The sequence below is a fragment of the Carassius gibelio genome, chromosome B8, assembly GCF_023724105.1.
Source record: "Carassius gibelio isolate Cgi1373 ecotype wild population from Czech Republic chromosome B8, carGib1.2-hapl.c, whole genome shotgun sequence".
NCBI classification, from domain to species: Eukaryota; Metazoa; Chordata; class Actinopteri; order Cypriniformes; family Cyprinidae; genus Carassius; species Carassius gibelio.
The window spans coordinates 8,034,337-8,060,875 of record NC_068403.1 but is presented as its reverse complement, the minus strand read 5'-3'; the positions used below and the strand labels follow the sequence as shown (position 1 = coordinate 8,060,875).

The window sequence follows — 26,539 nt, the reverse complement described above, 5'->3', positions numbered from 1 at the left end:
AAATTTGAAATGTTTCATTGGGAGAAAAAAGTACTGCAAAAAAAAAAAAAGGTCAAAAGTACATAATAAAATGACTAAAACTTAAAATAAATTGAAACCTGCAAATATAAATAAAAGCTCATTTAAAATATTAATAAATATTGTAATAGTATATAAATAATACTAAAATAACACTGGCTAAAGGAAACACTTTGTCTTTAGACTTTTGACGTACAAACCTTGTGTGACAACTAGCCCCAGTAGTTTTATAACCATACTAATATCTGTTCCTTGCATGAAAAAAAACAACAGATCTAAGTTAAGTAACATAAGTTTTTTTTCTCATGACTTTAACTTCTCAAGTTTATTTCACCAATTTCAGATTCAGAAATTGGTGAATATACTGAAAGTTGAAATGATACAGCTAGTTTGATTACTTAAGAATTTAACGCTGCAACTGAATATAAGTTTTTAAATTGAAGTAGATAGAAATGTTTTACATTGTGCAGTCATGGAAAAATACAGAACAATGTGTCTGTTCCAGACAGTCACATTCATAGGAACACACGCACATCTTAAACCAAACACATCATCAACACGCTTATCTCACATGCTAATCCAAACATATTTAGACAGATTATCATCTACACAGATTATCAAAGGAGGGTGAAGGGACACTTTCTACAGTCAATCCACACATTCTCTCAGAGGAGAAGGAACTGATTTTAAAAAGATCGACTCGAGTGGTTCTGGATTGGACGTTTTTCTCTCCTCATTCTGAAGGTAAGCTAAAAAAAACAATGTAGTATGATTAAAAGGCATCTTGCATAAACTCTTTCAACTCGCTTGAAGCTCTTTCGTGGTTGCAAACGAGCCTAATTTACTTCAAACCTCACTAACAACAAAGCCTGTTCAACGGTAACATATCAGGCACATTGTGACAGCCATAGCGGCAATCTTTTTCAAAAGCTTTGCTGTATTAGTTCAGAAACTGACAGGAAGGGATGCAGCCAGACTGTAATTACTGAAACATACGTGGGAAATAATTACAGTTATGTTGATGACACGAATGACAGCCACAGAGGAGTGTTGAGCCTTTGAAGGCAGTCAGTCTGATGTAAAGTTTGTCTAGATGTAAACAGCAGCTGATAGTGGATTGTCAGGCCGAGCAAGATAAATCCCATCGCTGCGTGGACGTAATGGCAAAGGAGGGGGCCAGCCTCATTTCGGCACCATGACACAAAATCGGTAATGGGGATCGATCGAGCCAGTCTGAGCGTTCCATGGGTATTGTTCTGTGGCTTGTTTTCAGATGTAACCCAGGAAAGTTCTTGCAATCTGTGATTGATCTAGTGCAAAAGGCCTCCTGATGGATCTCACGAGAAGATCCCAAAACAATGCAGAAATACTGTAGCGAACAAGGGGCTTTAAATAACTGCTTTATACTGTAGCACATAAACATATGCTATTCAAAAGAAATGTGAAAATTGTCCTTTTCAGTAAGGACATGTTAAATTGATCAAAAGGGACAGCAAAGACTTTTACAATAATTTTTATTTCAGATAAATGCGGTTTTATTTTTTACCTTTGTATTAATCGAAGAATTCTGAAAAAAAAAATACCAAAAAATATCAAGCAGGACAATACTAAGAAAAAATTCTAAAGCACTAAATCATCATATTAGAATCATTGGTACTGAAAACTGGAGTAATGATGCTGAAAATTCAGATCACAGGAATAAATCACATCTTTAAATATACTAAAATAGATTTTAAATTGTAGTAATATTTCACAATATTACTGCTTTTACAAATAAATAAGCCTTGGTGAGCATAAGATACTTCTTTCTAAAACATGACCCCAGACTTTTAAACACTAGTTTTTTCAGGGTCTTTAAATTTACTTTGAATGTTTTTACACTGAGCTAATTTCACATGCTTTAACCCTAAAACTTGCATTTTTATACTGTATATTCATGATGACATTTAGTATGTTTATTAAGCCATTTCCTTAAGGTTGTACAATCCTTGCGGGACATTTGGTCCCCATAATGTAAACAAAACCTGACCACACAAATAATTTCAGTTAGCCCTATAACATTTAACATGTGTTTCAATTTCTGACATAGCTATGCAAGCATGTTTCCATCCTAGACTCTAAAAAATAAAACAAGTAATATGTCACCATGAAATGGAAGTAGCAGTAGTCTTGTTTTCCTTATTGTTATGTGTGATCCAGTGACATGGCTTCTCGAATGAGAAAAAGAGTGGGAAAGAAAAGAAAGCGGGTTTAGCAGGATTTAATTTTGTCCATCGGGAACTGATTAGATCGTTGTTGTTTTCTAATTGCTGCAATCTCATGTGAGTGACAAGTTGTTCCGCCCTCATTCCTGGAACACACGTCATCAGAGAAGAGGCGAGAAGTCATTTCAAATTGGGAGGGGAAGTTATTTTGATTAAAGATTACAAGAGAACATTCATTTAAAAATAATGATGCATACTGATAAATAATTTATAATAAATTCTGCAATACTCCATAAAAAACAATTGTCCATTTTGACTATTGTCAATTCCCTTGTCAAACAGTAAGACAAAGCCATTTGAAAGCCTGTATCTGAAGTCCTTGGCTTGGACACATATCACAATGTGATTGAGTCTTTCAGGGTGCTAAAGATGTCTATCTCTGAAGGTCCACATTCAGTCTAATCTGCATCTGTCAGACGCAGTCGTTTTTGCAAGGCCAGCTCTGAAAGGTGGCTGCCATATAAAACTTTACTTAATGAACTTTAGCGGAGAAAGGTGGAGGAATGTCACTGTTTCCAGCATTCCAGCAAACCAATCATCCCATGTGTAATTTTAGAAGTAATTACTGTGTGTATCACAACTTGCATCAAAAAGGTTCAGTATCTTATCGTAATTAGGGAGAAAATAGAGCACCTCGTCTTCTTTGCCCCAGCACAACTTTGGCTCTCTTAAGACGATTCAATCAGTTTTTTCATAATTATCCCCACACTCCTCTGTTAAATTATTCCAATTAGAGGAATTATGAGCTGAAATTGCTTGTGTCAATGTGCTGATTGACAGCAATTGGTCACTTAGTTTAATAACTCTAGTAGATTAGCGAAGCAGGTTTCAGTCACTAGTGTGCTGAAATAAATTCACCAAATTACATAGAGCAGACAGAGCCCACGTACTGTCTTTTAGCACATTTCATCTCATCTGAAATATGAATAATCAATTTGCTGTGACTGTGTAAAGGCTCACAGGTAATTAGACATTTTCTAAAGCAAGCTTTTATTTAACTTATTTAATTTTATTTGATTTTTTCAGATTTTTTTATTGAGCCAACATAATGATTTATCAAAGACACCCTTTTATATACATCACAAATATGATTAGAATCAATGCAGAGGGTTCGTTTCCAAAAATAAAAAAACTACTCAGTTCTCTCTTAAATAAATATGTGGACATGAGATATTGATTTAAATCAAATTAGTGTACATTTTATCTGTAGTCTATATTAATTTAAAGCTACTGCTGAGAAAAAATAGTCCATGTTGTGAAAAACTATTACTGAAGCAACAAGACAAACAATGCAATGGCTGCACCCCTGAATATGATTATTTGTATAGAAACAACATATTTTGATGTTTAATATACATATATAAAAATTTGCATATACACAAATATATGTTGTTTGAGAGTGTAGGAAGACAGACTTGTCATTCACGGTGCTTCATGTGAATAGGCGGGAATTAAAGAATTCATATTCCCTATGGAGAAAATGTATTGGAAAAATAGATTTTTACTTCTGGTCTGTGATTGTTGCACTTTTGAGGATAACACTGTTGAGCATAATTTGGCTTTGGACTGATTTAATATCATCAAGCAAAGTTTGCACTTTCCTTTTAATTTAATATTGTTGTAGTCTAAGAGAAACTATTAAGACATAAAAAGAGATTTCATTTGGTATTTTCTTTTCTGTTTGAGCTTTTTTTTTTTTTCAAACCAATGAATATAGCAATAAATGTTTTTGCGTGAACGATTTGCTCATTTTGAATTCATGCTTATTGCTTATAGGAGACATTGACAATTTGGGTTCTAATGACTTGTTAGATGGGCAGAGGACAGACAGAGGTTCGCTGCTTTGCTTGGGCATATTAAATGGTTGATTTTAATTTATAGGCTGTCTGTGCACCTCCATTGTAATCTAATTCAGTGCTCGAAGGAACAGTCCGTCCTCTTGGATCTGACGCTAATGTGCGTTTGATTATGTCGTGTGTCCTTCTCTTCAAAAAGAAGTCTATCCACAAAGGGAAAACAATAGCATCAGACTGTTGCCATTTGGAATGGTCATTGTAATTCCAGCCCCTGACATTTCTGACTATTATAATGCTAGGAAGTAACCCACCAGGCATTTTCTCAACTGGAATCAGGCCTCTGCCCAACCACTGAAAACTAGGGTAAAACAGGTTGCATTTATTTGGCTGGAAAGCTACTCTTATGTTTTATACATGTCAACCTCAATTGACTGGGCATGGTGGCATGAATGTTACATGAAGAATTGTGCATCTACAATGTCAATGTGGACAAACAGGCATTCAAGATGAGAAATAACAACATGAGTAACATCTAAAATGTTCCTTTTTTTTCTTATCGTTATCTATTAGCATGTCTCAGAGGAGTAAAGCATCTTCAAAAGAAAGGTAGGGGTGCCTTTAAATCAATACTTGCATTGGTTGCAGTGATGTGCGGTGTGTTCATTACAGTTCTTCTCTACCTTTAGCAGCTCCTCTCATCCTCCATCCACATCAGACTCTCATCCTCCACGCTCTGCTCTGCGTAACTCATCCAAAGACTCGAAGACCTCCAATCACAGGGGCTCATCTGGCAGCCAAGGACCCAGCGGCAGTAGATCATTCAGCCAGAATTCTGCTATTGCTGCAGCTTATACACAGTATCTCAATGCTCTCTTTGGACAGGTAAACTTTGCAGATCTCTAGATGGATTCTTGCTGGTCTTGTCGAGTGATCTACATTTAAATGATTACAACTTTGTTAGACAGGTGATTACAAAATGAATAAAACATAAACATACTAATACGGTAATAACATACCTTAGAGCAACATTTAAATATGCCAATGATCCTTACAATATAGTATTATAATATATTTTATAGTTGAAATCAGATTTTAAAAAATTATTAATTTTCATTTAAGTTCAAATTTTAGTAACTTTGTTTTTGTCATTATTATTTTTTTATTTTTCTATTTAGCTTTCATTTGTTTACTAATTTTTTAATGTTCCTAATTTTAAAAACTTGCCAATCCAGCATCTCTAATTTTCATTTGTTTCAGTTATTATCTAATATTTATCATATATTAAATTATAATATATTGAAATATAATTTCTATTATTTTATTTTATTTCAGCTTAATTTCAGTTATCGAAAACTATTTTTAATCATTTTAGTTTGCAACAACACTGATTCGGCATCATGGTATTATAATTTGATAAAAATCACTGCACCATATTAATCAAGATGTATTAAGATGTTTGTAGACATATGGACTTTTTTATAGCCATCTAATGCTAGGCTTGTTTGACTTATTTTTCATTACTTAAACCAATATATCTAGCATGGCACAACAGTGCATCTTTATTTAGCATGAAGTCAGGTTCATAATCTATGACACGTCTGCTGAGAAAATATTGCTGCCTGTCAACACTATACCTTCCTCCTCAATCAGGTCAGTAGCAAGTGCCAAGTCAAATTATTTTGGTGCACTGAAGCTCAGACCTAAGCTAGCATCTCGCCTCTCCTTTTTTTTTTCTTTCTTTTTTTTTTTTACTGATGCAATAAATCTGTCACAATTTACTAAATCATAGTCATTTAAACTCAGAGGTGCTTGATTATATTTTCAAGAGAATGTCTGGAGATCAAAGAGAGTCAGTGAAAGCCAGACGACCGGAAGGCTGTAGAACAGTAAGAGAGAGATAATGGATAGAGTCTAACAGACAAACAAGACAAAGGTGCTCCAACACAGAATGGAGAATAACCAATGTATGCACAGCCTAAAGCTCCATGGCTTCTGCTCAGCAGTATTGGAGGGATGAATGAAATAAAAACAGATAGACAAGGGACCCAATCAGCATATATCCGAGGATAAATAGCCTGAAACAACTCACCAAGTTGCATAACCGTTACCTCTGCCGGAGAAGTCTATGAGTAATGCATTATTTTTAATAATAAATATATGTTTTGGGGGAATTTGGAGGTCAAAAGTCCAGTGAATGTAGCGAATGAAACATTTGAAAGACAGCAGTGCCTTTGGGCACCAGCTTTACAAATCAATTAGTGAAAGTTTTAATATACATATACCCATGCCACATTGGATTAACATCACAGTTACATGGTTATCTAGTTGGCCAAGCACAGGAACAGTGTCGTTAGGAGAAATTAAGTTGATGTGTGTCATTTGTTTTGATGCTAAAATATTTTATATGTAGAACTTTTGCAATTTAAAGGTTATTTATGGTGCTATCAAAACATTAAGATAAAAAATCCAGACCAATCTAACACAGAAAAACTGGCTTAACCAATAGTATGAGTTTGGGGTAGCACTATCTGCTTAATGTGCTAAAAGGTAGACAGGAAAGATAATAAACAAACAACTATGAACTTTGAAATACTAAACTATAATAGAATAACAAATATAAAAACATCGACATTGATAGATGTGAACCAGACAGATTTATTTTAGGTAACTTTCATTCTAGGTTAATTTGGACCTATATTTTTTTTTCACTACGGGAACAAAAAAATAGGATTTGTAAGACATAAGTGCAATCAGAAAACTTGCTTAAAACTGAAATTTCGAATTGCTTGAAATTTAATTTCACAAAGCTATTGGGTCAAAATTTTCAATAAATTATTTAAATGTCAAAGACATTGTTTTTCACTATACAGTGAAGCTACAGGTTGGGTTTGCTTAAAAAATGTTACATGAACAAAAAAAGCGTTAATACACATGCATGCATTTGTATGTTTATGCCTTAGTACATATGCAGCTGTTTCTGAAAATGCTAGCAGATACTGCATATTTGTTTGTTATCAAGTCAAACATTCAAGTCAATTTTATTTGTATAGCGATAAATGTGTATTTGTATGATTTTAACATATTAAAGCATGCATGTGCGCATGAATCTTAATAAAGCTGCATTCGAGGATATTATTTACGAAATACAGCAATAATGTAAACCATTTCTCTCTTAAACGTTCTTTCTTTTTGTCCTTTAATACACATTGCCCCTTAACCATATACACATTTTGTGTTTGCAAAACGAGTTAATTTTTTCCCCCGAATCTCTTTTTCATTCAAGCCATTCTTTGTTTGTATGAGCGTTGACGTGAGGCATGGTAGGGAATGTTATGGTGTAATCCAATTATACAATCTCCCCCCCCACCCCACTCTATGCGTCATTGTGCCACTGAGCAGCTTTGATAAGCGTGCTAACATAAACCTCAGTTATTAGTGATTAAAAATGGGCGATGTCTCTAAGGACGTTCAGCTCTCATGCAGTAATAATTTCCATATTTAGCTGTTTTTGTGTCACGATTATTTTTTTCCTCATTGTCATTTTGCTCTCTCATCTCTCTTGTCCTTCTACCTCTCTCTCTCTCTCTCGCTCTCCCTCCCATTTACTTTCACCAGGACAGAGATTTACTGCCAGAGGAACTAGATGGTATGTACAGAACATGCATATTTAATATCCAAGCCAATGCACAGTGTCTAGACAGACATTTTTCAGAGATTCAATAACATCTGACACAAATAAAATTTGATTAAAAATGGATTGGCATTGTCATAAATGGTGAATGGCGTAAGCAGCATTAATAATACCAGCGCAGTGAGACAGCCTGTGCTGATAGTCCCGCTCAAGCTGCATGGACCTATAGAGTATATAAATGGCATAATGTAAATGTCCTAATGCAATCAAAATGTACAATTTTTGTTTCCTTAAAGATTTTACAGTATACAAGATTTGTAATTTTAGCTACCCTGATACCGAAATGTGTCTAAAGTCAGTCTAAACACTGATCTGTGTGATTTTATAATTTCATTAACATTAAATAAACATGTAAATTAAAAAAAGGAGTGGTACATTCTAATTAACAACAGAACACAATAACATTAATACATTTAAAATTCTAGACTAATAAATACAATTTTGTATCTAAAAAAGCTAAGATTACCACTGTGGGACAAAATCCCCTTATATATACAGTTTTGTTCAAAATAATAGCAGTACAATGTGACTAACCAGAATAATCAAGGTTTTTAGTATATTTTTTATTGCTAAGTGGCAAACAAGTTACCAGTAGGTTCAGTAGATTGTCAGAAAACAAACAAGACCCAGCATTCATGATATGCACGCTCTTAAGGCTGTGCAATTGGGCAATTAGTTGAAAGGGGTGTGTTCAAAAAAATAGCAGTGTCTACCTTTGACTGTACAAACTCAAAACTATTTGGTACAAACATTTTTTTTTTCTGGGATTTAGCAATCCTGTGAATCACTAAACTAATATTTAGTTGTATGACCACAGTTTTTTAAAACTGCTTGACATCTGTGTGGCATGGAGTCAACCAACTTGTGGCACCTCTCAGCTGTTATTCCACTCCATGATTCTTTAACAACATTCCACAATTCATTCACATTTCTTGGTTTTGCTTCAGAAACAGCATTTTTGATATCACCCCACAAGTTCTCAGTTGGATTAAGGTCTGGAGATTGGGCTGGCCACTCCATAACATTAATTTTGTTGGTTTGGAACCAAGACTTTGCCCGTTTACTAGTGTGTTTTGGGTCATTGTCTTGTTGAAACAACCATTTCAAGGGCATGTCCTCTTCAGCATAGGGCAACATGACCTCTTCAAGTATTTTAACATATGCAAACTGATCCATGATCCCTGGTATGCGATAAATAGGCCCAACACCATAGTAGGAGAAACATGCCCATATCATGATGCTTGCACCTCCATGCTTCACTGTCTTCACTGTGTACTGTGGCTTGAATTCAGAGTTTGGGGGTTGTCTCACAAACTGCCTGTGGCCCTTGGACCCAAAAAGAACAATTTTACTCTCATCAGTCCACAAAATGTTCCTCCATTTCTCTTTAGGCCAGTTGATGTGTTCTTTGGCAAATTGTGACCTCTTCTGCACATGCCTTTTTTTTAACAGAGGGACTTTGCGGGGGATTCTTGAAAATAGATTAGCTTCACACAGACGTCTTCTAACTGTCACAGTACTTACAGGTAACTCCAGACTGTCTTTGATCATCCTGGAGGTGATCATTGGCTGAGCCTTTGCCATTCTGGTTATTCTTCTATCCATTTTGATGGTTGTCTTCCGTTTTCTTCCACGTCTCTCTGGTTTTGCTCTCCATTTTAAGGCATTGGAGATCATTTTAGCTGAACAGCCTATCATTTTTTGCACCTCTTTATAGGTTTTCCCCTCTCTAATCAACTTTTTAATCAAAGTACGCTGTTCTTCTGAACAATGTCTTGAACGACCCATTTTCCTCAGCTTTCAAATGCATGTTCAACAAGTGTTGGCTTCATCCTTAAATAGGGGCCACCTGATTCACACCTGTTTCTTCACAAAATTGATGACCTCAGTGATTGAATGCCACACTGCTATTTTTTTGAACACATCCCTTTCAACTAATTCAACTAATTGCCCAATTGCACAGCCTTAAGAGCGTGCATATCATGAATGCTGGGTCTCATTTGTTTTCTGAGAATCTACTGAACCTACTGGTAACTTGTTTGCCACGTAGCAATAAAAAAATATACGAAAAACCTTGATTATTCTGGTTAGTCACATTGTACTGCTATTATTTTTAACAATACTGTACATACACACACACACACACACACACACACACAAATACACATACAAACAAACAAACACAAAACACACTCCATTCAGGGTAATACCTAAGCCAAATATTATATACTGCAATTTGAAGAACAGTTGGCATCGTGATTCAATGTGACTACTTTTCCTTTCAGAGCTGCATGAAGCATTTAAAGAGTTTGACTATGACCAGGACGGGTATCTGCACTACAAAGATGTCGCAGACTGCATGAGAACCATGGGATATATGCCAACAGAGATGGAACTGATTGAGATCATTCAGCAGATAAAAATGAAATGTGAGTGTGTGTCTGTTTGTTTGTTTCTATTTATACTCTACCTTTTAACCTACACTACAGTTTAAAGGTTTGGGGTCAGTAAGATCTTTTTAGGAGTTTTAATACATTTACTCAGCAAGGATGCATTTAACAGAACAAAAGTGACAGTGAAGACATTTCAATTGTTACAAAAGTTTTCAATTTCAAATAAATGCTGTTCGTTTGAACTTTCTATTCATCAAAGAATACTGAAAAAACTGTATCAGTGTTTCTACAAAAGCATTAAACAGCACAAATCTTTTCAACATTGATAACAATACAAATGTTTCTTGAACAGAAAACCAGCATTTTAGAATTTTTACTGTATTTTGATCAAATAAATGCGGACTTGATGAACATAAGAGACAAACATAAAAACATCTAACCAACCCCAAACTTCTCTATGTGGTGTGTTTGTGGTTATAGGGGGTGGTCATGTGGACTTTGATGATTTCTGTGAATTAATGGGGCCCAGGATGCTGGCTGAAACCGCTCATATGGTGGGTCTAAGGGAGCTGCACTGTGCTTTCAAACAGGTGAGTATGCACTCTAAAGTTCCCTTCAAAGGGAGCACACTTTAAAGTCTACATTAAATAGAGAACAAAACGCCACAAACATCAAAACATCATTACCTTGCATCTTGTTCCAACCCATAAATAATATTACTTCTTCATAAAACTCTGCATTCCTCTCTGCTATCGTAGTTCGACTCTGACGGTGATGGACGGATCACCTTTGAGGAGCTGAAGGAGTCCACAAAGACGCTGCTCGGGGAGAAACTGAAGAAGGGAGAACTGGAAGAAATTCTGACAGACATCGACCTCAATGGAGATGGGAACGTGGACTTTGATGGTAAGCAAGGCAGCATCCCTTTTGAATGAACTACTCTGTTGAGCTGAATAGATCATAGCACAGGTTCAAACTCAACTCACTGAGCAGTAAACAAACAAAAAGCTGGAACTTGTATAGTGACAATTGCGAAACGATATGCATTTACCTTGTGTACAACGTCACTTAAGACAATAACAAAACTCTAGAGCGCTATCTAGTGGCCAGCATTTGAAATAGCAGCAGCCCTCTTTTCACTTGTAAATATGGCTCTTGGGACCTTGGGAAAAGCTTCTGAGGACATATGGGTAATTTGTGTAGCCTGGAGGGTTAAAAAGAGGTTTAAAGCTGAGGGTGTCCCCATTTGAACACACCGAGACCAGCAATCTTATACTAAAAGTGGACTGAATAAATTTTTCATATTAAAAAAGAAATCCACGTCCTCAGAATGTCATTTTTATAATTGGACTTCACCTTTAAAACCAGGTTAACTTTGGTCTAGCTATACTAACTGCTATACTTTTTTTTTTTTTTTTTTTTTTTTTTTACCTTGAGCTGTCCATAAACCCTTTTTCTTTTCAAATACACAAAAAGCACTATGTTAACCACAGTTGCTAGGTTCGTTATTTAGATATTTACCATAGTTAGTGCCACAAAACAACAATCAACCATATAACTGCTTGTTATACTATACACACACACAGACACACACATTATATATCACTATAACTCCCACAGAGTAGCTACATTCACCTCAACTGTGGAGTAACAGACACCCCTTGCTTTTTATTTGCTTGATTTTTAATTTTGAGTTATAAAATGGAATGAGCTTATTCATCTTGACTTGTTAATCACACAACACAACAACAAACGTGTCTGCTTACCTTACTCAGGTAACAATTCCCGCCATCTTCATCTTTGAGCTCTTAAATTGATATTGTACGTATGTGACGCAGCTTTGATAGATATGTGAACTTTTAAAACAAGCTTCAAGCTCCATTTTCACACGAATTTCTCAAGTGATATTTCAGGGAAAATCTTTACGCTTTCTCTGCACGAAACAGCTTACACGTAGTAATCTCTAGCTGATAAAATAACGTCAATGAGTTTATTAACTGACAGTGTTGCATCTGTTTTCTTTCAGAGTTTGTCATGATGCTGTCTCTCCGATAGCTGGATGTTTGCTGTTTTTTCATACCTGAGAGTTCAGTCAAACCTGTCATGTCAAAGTTGGTAAATACACTGTGCATAAACTGCAGATATTTATGTAGAAATGTATATATTTGTATTCAATAAAGGTCTGAAACTGTGTGAGAATGTTCTGGTTGTTTGATGCAGGATGGTGGATTATCTAATAGTAAATTACCGTAGTTATGAAACATGTTGTGACGCTGCTGCGACCTAGTGGAGGATATAGGTAACGAAGATGAGGATAGTAATAAATATTATATGTTAATTATTTTGCAATAATAATACATGTTATTTGTTCATTATTATCTAGTAGTAGTAGTAGTAGTAATGGTAATAATAATAAAATGTAATAATAAATTAGGCTCCAGCATCCCTGTGACCAGACATAAGACAAGTGGTTTTTGTAATAACTTATTATTGTTAGTAAAAAGAAAATTAATTATAATAATAAAATATTAATATTATATGAATATCTAGAATGATATTTTTTCATATAATAATAATAATAAATTAGACTCCAGCACCCCACAACCCCACAAAATAATTGTTTTGGAGAATTTGGAAAAACAAATTAAATGGAGAGAGAGATCACGTTAATGATAATAACAATAATACTACTATAGACACAGATACAATTCAAAAGATGTGCATTTTATTTGAAAATTGACAACTTCAATATTTGAGCGGAGCTGTAAAAAAACAACATTTTTCAAAACAAAATGATTTACATACAACAAAGCCATTATCGAACACATTTTTCACACTTTTTTTGGCCAAGAGGCAAATTGAGTAAATTAAACCACAGAATTAATTCTCAGTCAACAGGAATGCAAAAACCCAAGCCGATGCATTATACTGTAGGAGCAGAACGCAACAAGGTATTATAAGGCAAAAGTTAGTCTGCACACAACAAGCACCACACAGGTATGAGCTAGCGAGTGAGCATTCATAACTGTCAAGATGCAGAATGCTTGCTGGGTCTTCTTTCAGTATGGTGCTGTTGCAGCCAACAATAGTCTGTTTCCTTACTTGACTACATCTGTCAAAATATTGCAAGTTTCCCTTTGTTTACACAAATAAAATACATTAATATCTCAGCATCATTCTTAAAAATGACGTCTAAAGAATTTGACAAAGAGCAGCTTATAACTAACAGAGACACTTGCAATATGGTCACACGCTGATTTTGCTGTTTTGACTAACCCACAGCAAACGAATGATACGTCTGAAATGAAAAAATTGAGATATTTGGAAGTCCTAATTATTTCCCTGGCAGAAATAAATCTATGACAGGACAGGACAGTGCAAGCTTCATTAACGTCTGTTACAGCAAAAGTAACAAAAATTTATATAGGTGCATCGGCAGAGTTTTCTCTGTCTTAGGCAACTCAGCTGTTGTGCGACAATGACTTCTTGTGCGAAAGCGATATTTCTGCTATTGTTTTTCCAGAATATTAAGAGAAAAAAAAAAGATATTCAAAACGGTCTTGCCTTCTACCTTGGTGCCCAAAAATCTACTTTGAAGATGTAGTTTTTGCAGATGCTTCCTGTCACTTCAACACACAAAGCATGGCGAGAATATGTTGAAAATATTGAAATTCTTCCAAGCGATATTTCTGCCCTCAAAGCACTGTATGGAGGCTACGGGCATTAGACGGAAATGTGAGGTTAAGTAGATTGTTTCTCCTATATGAGAATGGACAGGCTATTCAGCAATAAGTATCCAGACAAAGAAAAATCAGATGGTGATGAAGAGATGAAACAGCAAAACACTTTGTTCTAACTCTCTCGGCATGAATTACATCTAAGCCCACAGACAGAAATCTGTGTCGGGCTTTGAGTGCAGTCTCCTTGAATTCTCATTAGTTCTTCATCAGTCAGCACCGTAGAGTGTTTGCATGTTGGCCAGCAGAAGGACACAGACATTAGCTGCTGGAAACAGAGTTCTGTGTTGGAAGCTCTAGTCGCTGGACAGTTTCTGCAGGTAGGTGAGGATGTGCTGGATCTTGACTAGTCGCTCTTTTAGTGTTGTCATGGAAAGAACAGACAGCTGGTAACGTGGATCCACAGGTAGAACAGCTAGCAGCCACCAACAGCATGCTGGACCATTAGGTGTTGCCTTGAAAACAAAGAAATAAAGAAATAGTGTTACAGTCTAGTAAGCTCATGTACTAAAAGACTTACACATACAAGTACAGTCAAATCCTAGAGATGAATAACATATGTGTACTGTATCGGTTCTCTGCTGATATTGAAGATCTGTTGATATTAGAAATGTATATGAGCTGATAATTGTGCTGCTTGTTTCCTCTTGATTACCTTTGCCGTCTTGTGTTATTTTAGTATTATTTCTAGCTTTTAGAATTATTTTATGTGATTTTTTATTTTAGTTTTTTTTATAATAAATTTTATGTGCTTTTGTCATTTTTATTATATATATATATATATAATATATATATATATATATATATATATATATATATATATATATATATATATATATATATATATATATATATAATATTTATATATTTTTTTTTTTTTAAATCTTCGCTTTATTTTTTACATTTTATTTCAGCCTTATTTTTCTTTATGAACAAATTTTTTATAGTTTGTTTTACTTTTAGTTAGGCAAAAAATAATAACACTGCATCTAATACTCACTCCAAGTTAATTTCTCAAAAAAAAAAAAAAAATCTTTTAACAATTTAAAAACACTTAAATGTAATATTTAGCTAATTTCAAAATAAAATAAAAAATTATGTTAATATATATAATATATGATATATATTTATATCAGCCATAACAAAACTAAACAAAAAACAAATACTTTTATACAAATAATTATCAACTTATTTGGTATTGGCTAGAATTGATACTGGTATAATTCAGTCCTGCTTTCAACTTTTTACCTCAACATGACCAGGCTGATCTGAACACTACTGATGTGACTTTACAGCTCTTTTTCAAATCAAGAAGATGTTCTGAGTTACACAGAACATCAAACTTTTCTTTAATCCCCCCAAAAATAAAGGACATTTCCTCATGACATGACCCATTTATCATCATGCTTTCTTTTTGTAAAAGAGAAACAATAAGTTAAATTAAATGCTGACGAAACTAGCTTGAACATTCTGTACAAATCCTATTTGTACTCAGAAATCACAGGACAGGCCGTTCAAATCGACCATGTAAGGCTCAGCTACGTTCATGAAGCTTACACAACCATAACCCTCCCTCCGTTATTATTCAAAGCATGCCATCCCTATTCGGGACAACATGCTAATATGTTTACCAGACAGTGTGTGCGCGTTTGTGAGATCTGCCAGATCAACTTCCGTTCTTTCTGACACATTTATGATGTAACAGCACTTATGCAAACGCAACCCTGAGTGCACTTTGACCTACTTCCTACCATCCAGCCTGCTGTAAGGCTGAGAAAGGAGAGAGACAGACCTTCTCTCAGTAGTAGGGATTAAAAGAGCGGGAAATACCTGGATGTCAGCTTCTCTCTCTGGCATGGGCCCAAAATGCTGCAGGATCTGGTTCCGGAAGCGATTTTCCAGGTTCTGGAACCATTTACGAGCCTGGTCATACACCTGATCATGTAACACTTGTAGCTTCTCCAAATCCTCATCATCATTTACCTACAATACACAAAACAGATCAACATTCCAGCTTTTAAATACTGTATATTTAAGCTTAATTTAAATTCTGGTCAGCATAAACTGTAGAAAGACATGTGGTTTCCAAACACAATATTTCTGTGGCTGCATTCTGCTATATTACAGTACCGTTATTAAAAAATTCAAATGACTATGGTCCTAAAAGTTAAATAAATAAAATGATAAAAATAATAAAATTACCTTATTTAAAAATCCTATCCTTATTTGAGCCCAAAATGCTATCATAATTATACACAGACAGATATTTTCCTGCATTCCTCTATATTACAGTAATCTAAAAATCGTTCATATCATCCAGATACACAATGTTTTCAGAATTTGTCTTTCATTCAATGAATAAATAATAAATAGTCATTAAAAATGTACAAAAAATGTTCATACCTAGAAAACTAAAACTAAGATGCTAAATTTAAATACATTTAAATAAAATATAATTCTCCTTATTTTAAGGATTTTGTTTTTAATAATAAACAGACATTTGACATTCTTTTCTTGCATCCCTCTTCATTATATTAATTTAGAAAATCCATACAGGTGCATACTTTCTTAGAAATTTTTTTGTTAAGTCTATAACTATAAATGCAAAAAGACACAAAATACACTATTAGTTGGCTTTTTTTTTTTTATAATAAAAGAAAAAAAAAATGTTTCCATACATTTTCCGAGCAAAAATGTTTAGAATTTTTTTTAAATATAATTACAAATTAAAAACAAAAAATATTAGTTGGCTTCATTTTTCAATTATAAGATTGAAATAAATACTTAGAAACCTATGGTAAATGAACTGTGGTAAACAAATTTAAATAAAATGTAATTTAACTTTTTTTTTTTCCTGACTGCTCATCAATAGCATAGAGATAAGACTGCAATCCTGCATTCCTCTACATTACAGTAATTTAAAAAAAATATGAGAAGTGCGTACTTTCATATCCTCCAGATACTCGATGGTGGCGATACAGTATCCATCTCTCATTCCACGTGAGAGGACGCGAAACCTCTTTCCTCCGATTGTATCAACAACAGACCGCCCATCTGGGAGGAAATGCACACTGCGGATCTGGAGCATGCAGCCGTAGTCCACAAACCTTCATATATCAAAACATAAAAAGTCAGCTACACAATCTGACAGATTTAATGCTCACGTCCCCATGAGATCTCATATAAGCACACACTTACCCTTTCTGGGGGTCGCTGATGCACATGCCAAACTGACGTGTCCCGGTTTCCATGCAGCGTCGGATCATGAGACGGTATCGTGGCTCAAACACATGAAGGGGGCAAGGCACAGTGGGGTAGGCCATGGTACAAACAAAGATGGGCACATTCTTTGTTAAACTGGGGAAAGACAAATATCAAACAGAACAGATTGAGTGCATTTGGCAGATTAGATACAAAGAAACAGCAGGTGAAATTTTACAGTGCGAGTAATTGTATATCACGGTAACAATATAATTCACAAGTTCATTAAATACTTTACAAATGAAAGGCATGACATTTTTGTGTTGTTTTCTCTTTTATTAGGAACTGGATAGATGGAAACCAAAAGATTATGCATAGCAAATAAATATTAAGTTCAGTGCAAAAGCAGCTGCACATTATGTGACACTTGAAAACAAAATGATGAATCTGATTGGATGAGCCACGAACGAAGCAGTTGTGCAAACTTACTCTGAGAGCTCTTTTGTTTCCTCTGTATGCAGCTTCAGTCTTTCTGAATGTTCCTTGGATAGATACTGTTTAATGATGTTATCCAGCACTTGTGTGATTGTGTACTTTCTGAAGGCAAGATACTGTATGAAGAACCAAACAGAGGAGGAAGAGAAGAGAAGAGAAGAAGAGAAATGCAGAAAGAGTTGGATTGGTTACTAATGCTCAAATAATTTAAAATGTCATTGAAAGTATGAAAACAAATCATCTCAGTGCACAACAATAAGGATCACTCAATGGCCTGAAGTCAGTGTGAAACTTGTGATAGTCTTGAAAGCATTAGTTAAAATTAACCTTATAAAGAAATCAGTAATGTTTGGATACTATGCAACCATTTTTAGCAAAAAGGATTTTGGACTATAAAAATGATGGTGGTAAATCTTAAATAAATTTGACTTATTAAAACAAAATACAACACAATTTTATTTCTTTTATTTCAATAATACAGTTAACCTAATTTAAAAAGAAGCCTTGTTGAGCCCCAAATGCTATTTTAAATATTTGATTGTTGCATGCCATGCAAATGCACAGTCTGTGATTTTGAGACAAACCTCTTTTAGGCTTTCTTTGCAGAGAGGGCACTGGGGATTGTGGTCTAGACAGCGCTCCAGACAGTTTTTGCAGAATGTGTGGCCACAGGTTGTCGTGACAGGCTGATAAAATAATCTAGAAAAGAGACAGGAGATGATCTTGAGCCATACCATTTCAGGGTGAAAACAAGCACGCTTTCACTGACGTGGACCACAGAAGCAGTCATAAGGGTCAATTTTTCAAAATTTAGATTTATAAATCTACTGAAAGCTGAATAAATAAGCTTTCCATTGATGTATATTTGTTTGTAAGGATTGGACAATATTTGGCCGAGATACAACTATTTGAAAATCTGGAATCTGAGGGTGCAAAAAAACTCAAAATATTGAGAAAATCAACTTTTAGTTGTCCAAAGTTCTTATCAATGCATATTACTAATCAAAAATTAAGTTTTAATATATTTAAAGTAGGAAATTTACAAAATATTTTCATGGAAGATGATCTATACTTAATATCCTAATGATTTTTGGCATAAGAAAATAATTTTGAAAACCTATACAATGTATTTTTGGCTAATGCCACAGTCTTCACAGTACCACGTTAACAGTAGCTGATATCAATAAAGGAGAAATATTGTGGTTTCAACTACTAAATGATACCAAAGCAGAAAAACCCACATTTTGACATTATATGAAATATTAACTTTTTTAATCAAGTGAATTTAAAACGATTGAAACAAATTCTGAAATAAATGTTATATTTTTGTTTAAATGTTACATTATATGTTTAAATTGTAGGATATTACCATTTAAACATATTTAAACATTTAAAATATGAATTTATATTTAAAAAAATATATGTAAAATATTTGAGAATTCTTAAAGAAACATCTTTTTTTTTATAAAATATATTTTTATAAAATATTTTGCTATAAAACACATTCAATCAAATATTAACATTACACAAAATTGTAACAAATTAAAATTAAAAGTAAATACATTTAAAATAGTTGAGAACTCTGCAAGAGATATCTTTATTTTATATTATTTATTCTAAAGTTTATATAGGAGAAAAAGTGCAGTGATTAATTTTACTTTCATCCTTTACTTCTTTATTAGGCCTTTAGTTGTTTTGACTCTAGAAACACACACTTTTCTCTCACCTCATACAGAGAGAGCATTCAAAGTCATTTGGGTCCAGCAGGTCTTTTGGCAGGGTTCGATGAGACTTGGTTTCCTCAGTAACAACAGGAGGAGCTGCACTGGCAGTCGCTGAAGGAGAAAGGTTGAAGAGCAGAGGGATGAGGACACTCATACTTTATTTAGGGCTTTAACTCAAACTGCAGACACTTTTTAGCTGATGATAGTAATGCATTCTGCTCACAGTGCCAGTGAAAGTAAGAAATTCACATATTTTTTATTCGGAGTGATCATTAGGTTGCCTGAACAGAAAGTGGAGTAATCAGTCTAAGGATGCCCTGTATAATACTTTATTAGGGTCATTGGAAAACCACCAACTACATTATAGTTTGGCTGTCATAAAAATGTTCAGATGTGCAGTCAATACAGTTGCTTTTCAACCTTTTGTTGGCATCACGTTCTTATCAGGCGAGACAACTTACCTACTTGCTTCTTATATTTACTCCTGTGGCTGTAAGCCACACCAGGCCCTGCTTCAGACACAGAAAGCTTCCTCTTTAGCAGCATGCCTTTATCTGGGTCACCCAATTGTGGGGCGGAGCTGACTCTTTTAAGCCCTTCCTCTACACCTCCTGCTATCCCGTGAACACGAAGGGAGTGAGCTCTGCTCAGGCCGGAGCGCTCCAGACTTTCACACCGACCTGGTTTCTGCAGACACAGAAAAATGAAGTGTTAAAGTATTAAGAAGCGCTAATGTCTTTAGAGATCTATTCCTAAAGGTGTTAAAGGTGACCAGCAAACCTCTGAGGTTGTAGGGGGCTGCTGGGGAGAAGCTGCCTGTGTGTCTGACTGGTGCTGGGCTTGCAACTGGGTCTGCTGGTCTCGATCCTTGCCCTCCGACACAAGGGTTTTACTGCGCAAGTGTGATGAAGTGTTGTGGGTTGTCTCTCTCAAACCAACCTTGACATTATCGCAGGCCGGAGCCAACAGGTCATGCAAGATCTGAAGATGAAGAACAAAAAAATGGAACAAAGACAGGAAGTTTAACAGAGGTTAGAAGAAAATATAGCTGAGAATATACGTTCTTATATGCAGTACCATTTAAAAGCTTAAACCTTATTCAGAAAGGGTGCATCAAAATATTTCAAATAAATGTTTTTTAATGTTATTTTTCCTGGAAAAAAAAAAAAATATCAGTTTCCACAAAGAATTTTCTTGAAATGTTTCTTGAGCACCAGGATCATGTGACACTGAAGACTGGAGTAATGATGCTGAAAATACATTTTAACCTATATTAAAATAGAAAATAGTTATTTTAAATTGTAATAATAATTCACAACATTACTGTCTGTAGTCTATAACAGATTTAAAATATGCAGCTTTAATGAGCATAACTTCTTTCAAAAACATTTTAAAAATCTTAAAACGCCGAACCATTAAAATGGAATGTTGTCCACAACTAATCCTGCTGCATTCTGTGCAAATTAAGATAAATAGATTGCAAGAATTAGGCGCCTCTAGCTAGTGTTTATGCCTCAGAAATGTTATTTAAGTCACCAGTCTTTGTTAATGTCATTGAGAGATCATGATTTCTCCTTTAAAATAGTTCTCAGTCTTAATGTAGGCCAAAGAAAAGCACCTAATTACATAAGGGAGTGTGTTTTAAGCCTTCTGTAAACACACATACACACACACACACACTCTGAAAGATACACATTATGCAACGCTCACAGCACACTTTCTTCATCTTTCTAGACTCAGGCAGAAAGTCACAAGGCTTCACCAGTAATAATAATCTTACATAATTTAATTATGGTCCATAAGTTATTCTAAACAGCATTTTGGCCACAGCACATTACAATAAGTTGACCTTTAAAAACGCAAATAACTAAAACTGTAGTGAACTTGAACAGAGAACAGTTCTGGCTCCAGTGCACTGATCTCTGGACTACATTATTAATCAACACTGAGTATCGTTAGACCATAACTAGTGTGCCAAAATTCATATTCAAAATCATATTAGATGTCCAAAGCAGCAAAGTAGCACAATACAGACTTAATGTTAATGTTTGCTATTCTACAACTTCCACTAGACAAATTATAAAGGAAATAAAATATAAATAAAACATGAATCTAAATTAAATTTACTTTATAACAATAACTAATATATTTAAATATATTATTGAATAAAATAATATAAATTTGAGCTTATTTTACGAGTCATCTGAGGGCGTCTGTTTTCTAAAATATCAATAAGTATGACTACTGAAATTCAGGCTGGTAATGTAATGTCCAATTTTTATGATCTTTTCCACTGAGTTAAGTACAAAAGCAGAAATTAATCTCACCAATTCCACCTCTTGTTTGGCCTGATGGAAGTTTTCATCCAATGCCAAACACTGAAGGAAGACCTGCAGAGAGTCATCTACATGACCCATCTCTTGGAGAATTTTTGCTTTCCGGAAGTATCCCTGCAAGAGAGAGCGACAGATCAGAGTGAATTTAGCTTCCAGTAGCACAGATCCTGTTTTGGGGGTTAATCTGACTCGAATGGGACTGAGAGTCTAGTCATGTTAATGGTCTCAAGGCTAATAACAGAGCTAGAGACTGAGATAAATACACACTTGAGTGACCCACATCTCTGCCTTATCCCTACCTGTCTAGATCTCCTTATCTCACTTGTCAGCTTGGCAAACATGCTTTATACCTTAATCATGTGTTTAACTCAGCTGCATCCCCTGGTCAAGAATCTACAAAAAAGCAGGACTAAATAATATGGATAGCCCTTTTCTGTGACATAATTATCATTTTTGGTTTGAAATCTGTCTGAAATATGAAAAATGTCAACATGGTAACATTCTCTATTTGGAAAATATTGATATTGTAAAAGCATGCCGATGTACTGTAAATTAGTCATCTGTGGCAGTACGTGTTCATCGACGTACCTCTGGGGATGGGGAAGCAATCAGGCAGGACTCCCAGTTTTCTAAAGCCTGACGGTACTGCTTCAGTCCTCTGTGAGCCTCGGCATGGCACACCCGCACCCACACATTAATAGAGTCTGAGAGACAGAGAGAATCAGTGAGAGACCATGAAAAAACGCAAAAGCACAGCTCTAACTACCACTTAATTAAGTCTGTCTGACAAGCATAATGATATTATTACAATACTTCAGATGGCATAGTGTAAATGTGTAAGATCAGCACATCAAGGAGAGACATTCATGCACTGAAATGCCACAGGAATAAAGGGAGAGAGGATCTGACACTGCAGCAGGACTGCCTTTTTTCAAAAGGGCAAATGAGGACACACCAGAAGAGAGGAGACTGCCGCAATCTGATTATTACACTGACTCTATGGGATACATTAAGGGACTTTATGGATCTGAACCACCACTTTCATCAAGATACGCATCAAGAATACATGTGCCAGAGGGTTATCAAAGAGGAAGTGTCCCAATTGTTGTGTAGAATGACCAGAAGGTTCTGACATTATGTAGCCATTATGTAACTTGTTACAAAGATGATATGGTGATAGATTATCATGAATCAACAGCACAAATAAAACACCGTGGGGCAAGAAGTCCCCTTGGCTAAACTATCACAGAACGTATAAGTGCCTTTTGATATCATTCTTGTTAATATTAGTGTCTTTAATGTACAGTAAAGTCTATTAAAATTGTGCTTTGACAAATTTTATTTAGTTAAATAACTGAATAACCGATAACAGACAAAGCAGAATCCCAGTGAAAGAGATTCATCATAAAGGTACATTTGTTCTATAACTTATATACAGGCATAATAATATTTACATATTTAAATTAATTAAACATATTATAATAGCAACACTCTGAAATCAAACTGAATGATTTCATTCATTGTGCCTATAAGTTCTAATGAAAAGTAAAAATGTCTGAAATATACATGTAATTTACAACATTATTGAATAATAGCCCTTATGAATTAAAATAATATTAGATTTAACAATAATATTACTAGTAACAACATGCAATGAGTAAAATCTCTCAATTGACTTATTGAAAAAATGTTATCCTGATTGTAGCATATTTAAATTCCAGCTGTTGTTTAACAAATGCAACAATGCATTTTTAGAATTTAGGCCACATAACAGAATATTAGACAGCCCTTAGGCATCTCTCTGTTGAATAAACACCAAACACCTGAACATTGTGGCTATTACATACTGCTCTACTTGTTTTTATCAAACTCAGTTTGCCTCAGATTACAAAACACCCTGTGTCACGACCTGCCTTACACAACGCGTGCAGAGTGCGCACGCGCCACGCGAGCGCGTTTTGTAATACATGCACTCGCCAGTTACATGATAGCTGAGGGCAGGGCTTATACATAAGTTACAGCTGTCAATCCAATTGTTGGTCATAGGAACCCTGTCCCCCCTCGGACCCTCTTAAATAACAATATAAGACGTGTTGTGACCTAGTTACTATTATTGCCAGGTTAGTAAATATATTTAGACACAGACACGGATGTGAACTTACCAGATTCTAATAAATGACTCGTTAGTGCAATAGCATCGTCGTAGTGTTTAGTTTTCAACAGGCTTTCAGCTTCCCCTATACATTTAGCTATTTTCACGTCTTCAGGGAACCACTTTTCTAAAAGTCCAGAAAGGATCACATTCACTCGGGGATCCCCAGGCCTCCTCCTAATGTCTTCACTGCATAGTTTGCATTTGGAAAGAGTGCCATGCTGTATACATCTCTTACAATACGTATGTCCACATATCACCGTCACGGGCTCGGCTAAGAAACTATGGCAGCCAGGGCAGTCAAATTCACAATCCTGTGTCCAGTTTGGCTCACTTTTCGCTGAGGACTCTTCTGATTTCTTCTTGAAGTTACGCAGAACGCATCCGACTAAACTGCTCAGCTGGTCCGGCCGGACTGGGCCACACCGGAGAGCCATAGAAAACATATCGACAGCCTCTTTGAGACGATTTTCCGACGCTAAAGCATCAGCTTTCGATAAAACTAGTTGACGGTGATCAACATGGTCTTCCTCGTCCCAGACGCCTTCTGTTTCTGGTGCTATAAAAAACCTTCCCCTTTCCTCCAAAGCATATTCTTGGTCTAGTCTTCGCAACGACATGCTCGCGAGTGACATTCACAGATACGCCCCGCCAAAATAATAAATAAATAAAAATGTCAAAGCATTCCTATTACAGTTCTCGGTACAGAAGAACGTATTAACTCGCGGTCCTGAACATACAGTGGTTTTGTCCGCGAGTTACGTAAAAATAACATCACGTGTGCATCAGCGAGCGCGTCTATTGGCTGCCGAGGCGCATTACGAAACACAAAACTCTTGAGTTTTATAACTTGCGCTCGGCACTATGGAGAGCAAAGGCTGCTATAAAAGAATGCATGGATGCAAAAATGTCAGCTTGCTATCATCGTGTTAGTACTGTTGTCCTGCGCATTTTAATGCAGAAAGGCAAAATTACACGATCCTCAACGCTTCTTTTTTTAATTACTAAAAAATAGTTTCCAGTGTCAGTGGTGTATTTGTGTTGCCTGTGTGCTTAAAATATAGGTTGGACGTCTGGATCAATGTTACTCAAGGGTGTTAAGGCTGTCGGAATGTCATGATTATATAGGTCAATGCACATACGTAATTCCATATTACACAAGATAAGTCTGATAGCATTTTTCCCTTACAAAGCATCAGTTGCCCATAGATCAGAGTGCCATTTATCGTGAGGAAATAATTTTGTCTTCACCACCTTGTAAAGAACGTGTTCTAATGCTCGCTATAAAAAAGTATGTGATATAAGTTTATGTATCTGCAATTTGTGTTCATTGCAATAAAACTGTATTATTGCCTTTTTTTAATTCTAGATTTTTGCTGTTTAAATTACTTTTAACAATTTGATGAAGTTCATTTTTAATAGAGTTAGTAAAGTCCGTTTTTCACACGTTAAGACAGGATATTGATAGAATTGGGGCATCACTACAAAAAAATAGACAGGAATGTCAATAAAAACAAATTAATAAAGTCGGTGTGGCCTCCATTCACTACATCCAATGCACTGAATGACAGTCTGTTTGCTCGCAGATAATAGCCAACCAGTGCAGTAAGTGTTGCAGCGTAATTTGCTAAATGTCCCGCCCCCTCCTCGCTCTCATTGGAGGAAATCGCGTTCAAAAAGAAGGCGCGTGACGCTGTAGAGTGGAGTTAACTTCTTTTTGCGTTATTTTTTGTAATGTATTAATTATTACGGGCTGTAATAAAAAAAAACAAGTATTCCTATACTAATTATACTAAATATGGTTCGAATAGCCTGTATTTTAGTAGGTTACATCTCCACTTTGAAGCTCTTTTGATTTTCTCCTTTTCCATCTCTCCAATCCTATTCTGCTGACAGGTGATTGGAGATGAGCTTTGTTTCCACTTTTGCTTCAGTTTGCTGATTTTTGTAAAATAGTTTATATTTTTGGGTTTTCAGATAAAAGAGTGGTTTCAGTTTAATATGTTGCAGGATCATTTATTGTTAAAAAAATAATTGATAAATAATATTGATGCTAATAAAGCTTAAAGAACGCCGAACAAGGCATGGAACACCTTTGTGTTTTACTGCTGCTGTTGACGTGTGTGTCAGGTTTACATTCAACAGAAGGTTGGGCATGGTTTGTAAATCTGTGTGGGCAAGAATAATAAATGCATATGTCTGATATGTTTAATAATCCTTGATAATGTTGCGTATTCCATCATAAAAATAAATGGAGTCAAGTGAGGTTAACTAAAGTTTGGGAGCAGGGCCACGCCTCAAACCTCCATATATACCGGGCCACCTCACACCGCTCTGCTAGTATCGTTCTCTCGAACACACCCTTCCCTCCCTTTCTCATCCATTCAGCCAACCTTATCCCACATTATATTTCTATCAGGTTGTATCAGGGGGTCCTCATTGTCTGGCCTAAATATACGCTAGAGATGGTAGGCTACCCCCACCCTGAGTCTCCCTGAGCCATCAATTCAAGATGCCCTGATCAACCTGACCATCATCCCATTCCCTCGACCCCTTCATCCTCTTTCTACTCTTCCCCAGTTGAATAGCTGGTTTGTGGCGTTGTCCTAGCTAGTGAATACTAGTTTAACTGGATAACTTTGAGACCATATAAAATAAATAATTTTATAACTTAACATGTTATGTAATTATATAAAATGATTTCACTTTGGATTGTTATTCATTATATTTAA

General features: G+C 35.4%; 2 protein-coding genes and 1 long non-coding RNA gene across 4 annotated transcripts; 1 reads left to right on the top strand and 2 right to left on the bottom strand.

The window, feature by feature from the left end:
• The first annotated feature begins 640 nt into the window (after positions 1–640).
• Positions 641–12,355, top strand: LOC127963037 (calcium-binding protein 2-like). 2 transcript variants are annotated; one of them, XM_052562702.1, is made up of 8 exons: positions 641–762; positions 4,649–4,684; positions 4,768–4,960; positions 7,694–7,724; positions 10,055–10,198; positions 10,643–10,752; positions 10,921–11,068; positions 12,189–12,355. In XM_052562702.1, exons 2-8 carry the CDS (start codon positions 4,650–4,652, stop codon positions 12,215–12,217), a joined length of 690 nt encoding a protein of 229 aa, XP_052418662.1. In that variant the 5' UTR covers positions 641–762; position 4,649; the 3' UTR covers positions 12,218–12,355. The 2 variants fall into 2 exon arrangements, with proteins under 2 accessions (XP_052418662.1, XP_052418661.1); XM_052562701.1 differs by having other exon boundaries at positions 4,765–4,960.
• LOC127963039 (uncharacterized) lies at positions 4,443–10,988 on the bottom strand. Its single transcript, XR_008154719.1, has 2 exons — positions 10,849–10,988; positions 4,443–5,010 (listed from the first exon to the last, which is right to left on the bottom strand). It is a non-coding gene; the product is annotated as an uncharacterized LOC127963039 (long non-coding RNA).
• Positions 12,356–12,865: 510 nt separating the features above from the next.
• On the bottom strand, positions 12,866–24,624 carry lonrf1l (LON peptidase N-terminal domain and ring finger 1, like). Its single transcript, XM_052563855.1, has 12 exons — positions 23,818–24,624; positions 22,244–22,359; positions 21,647–21,769; positions 20,100–20,300; positions 19,781–20,006; positions 19,322–19,430; positions 18,180–18,294; positions 17,590–17,711; positions 17,098–17,256; positions 16,844–17,006; positions 15,730–15,882; positions 12,866–14,354 (listed from the first exon to the last, which is right to left on the bottom strand). Exons 1-12 carry the CDS (start codon positions 24,440–24,442, stop codon positions 14,196–14,198), a joined length of 2,271 nt encoding a protein of 756 aa, XP_052419815.1. The 5' UTR covers positions 24,443–24,624; the 3' UTR covers positions 12,866–14,195.
• Positions 24,625–26,539: the final 1,915 nt, after the last annotated feature.

Excerpts from the sequence above, each read along its gene's own strand:
- LOC127963037 (XM_052562701.1), top strand. The coding sequence starts at position 4,650 with ATGTCTCAGAGGAGTAAAGCATCTTCAAAAGAAAG. Across the intron at positions 4,685-4,764 it reads AAAGCATCTTCAAAAGAAAG|CAGCTCCTCTCATCCTCCAT; the intron begins GTAGGGGTGCCT and ends CTCTACCTTTAG. Across the intron at positions 7,725-10,054 it reads ACTGCCAGAGGAACTAGATG|AGCTGCATGAAGCATTTAAA; the intron begins GTATGTACAGAA and ends TTTTCCTTTCAG.
- lonrf1l (XM_052563855.1), bottom strand. The coding sequence starts at position 24,442 with ATGTCACTCGCGAGCATGTCGTTGCGAAGACTAGACCAAGAATATGCT. Across the intron at positions 18,295-19,321 it reads GAATGCTCTCTCTGTATGAG|ATTATTTTATCAGCCTGTCA; the intron begins GTGAGAGAAAAG and ends TCTCTTTTCTAG. Across the intron at positions 17,712-18,179 it reads GCAAAGAAAGCCTAAAAGAG|TATCTTGCCTTCAGAAAGTA; the intron begins GTTTGTCTCAAA and ends TTCTTCATACAG.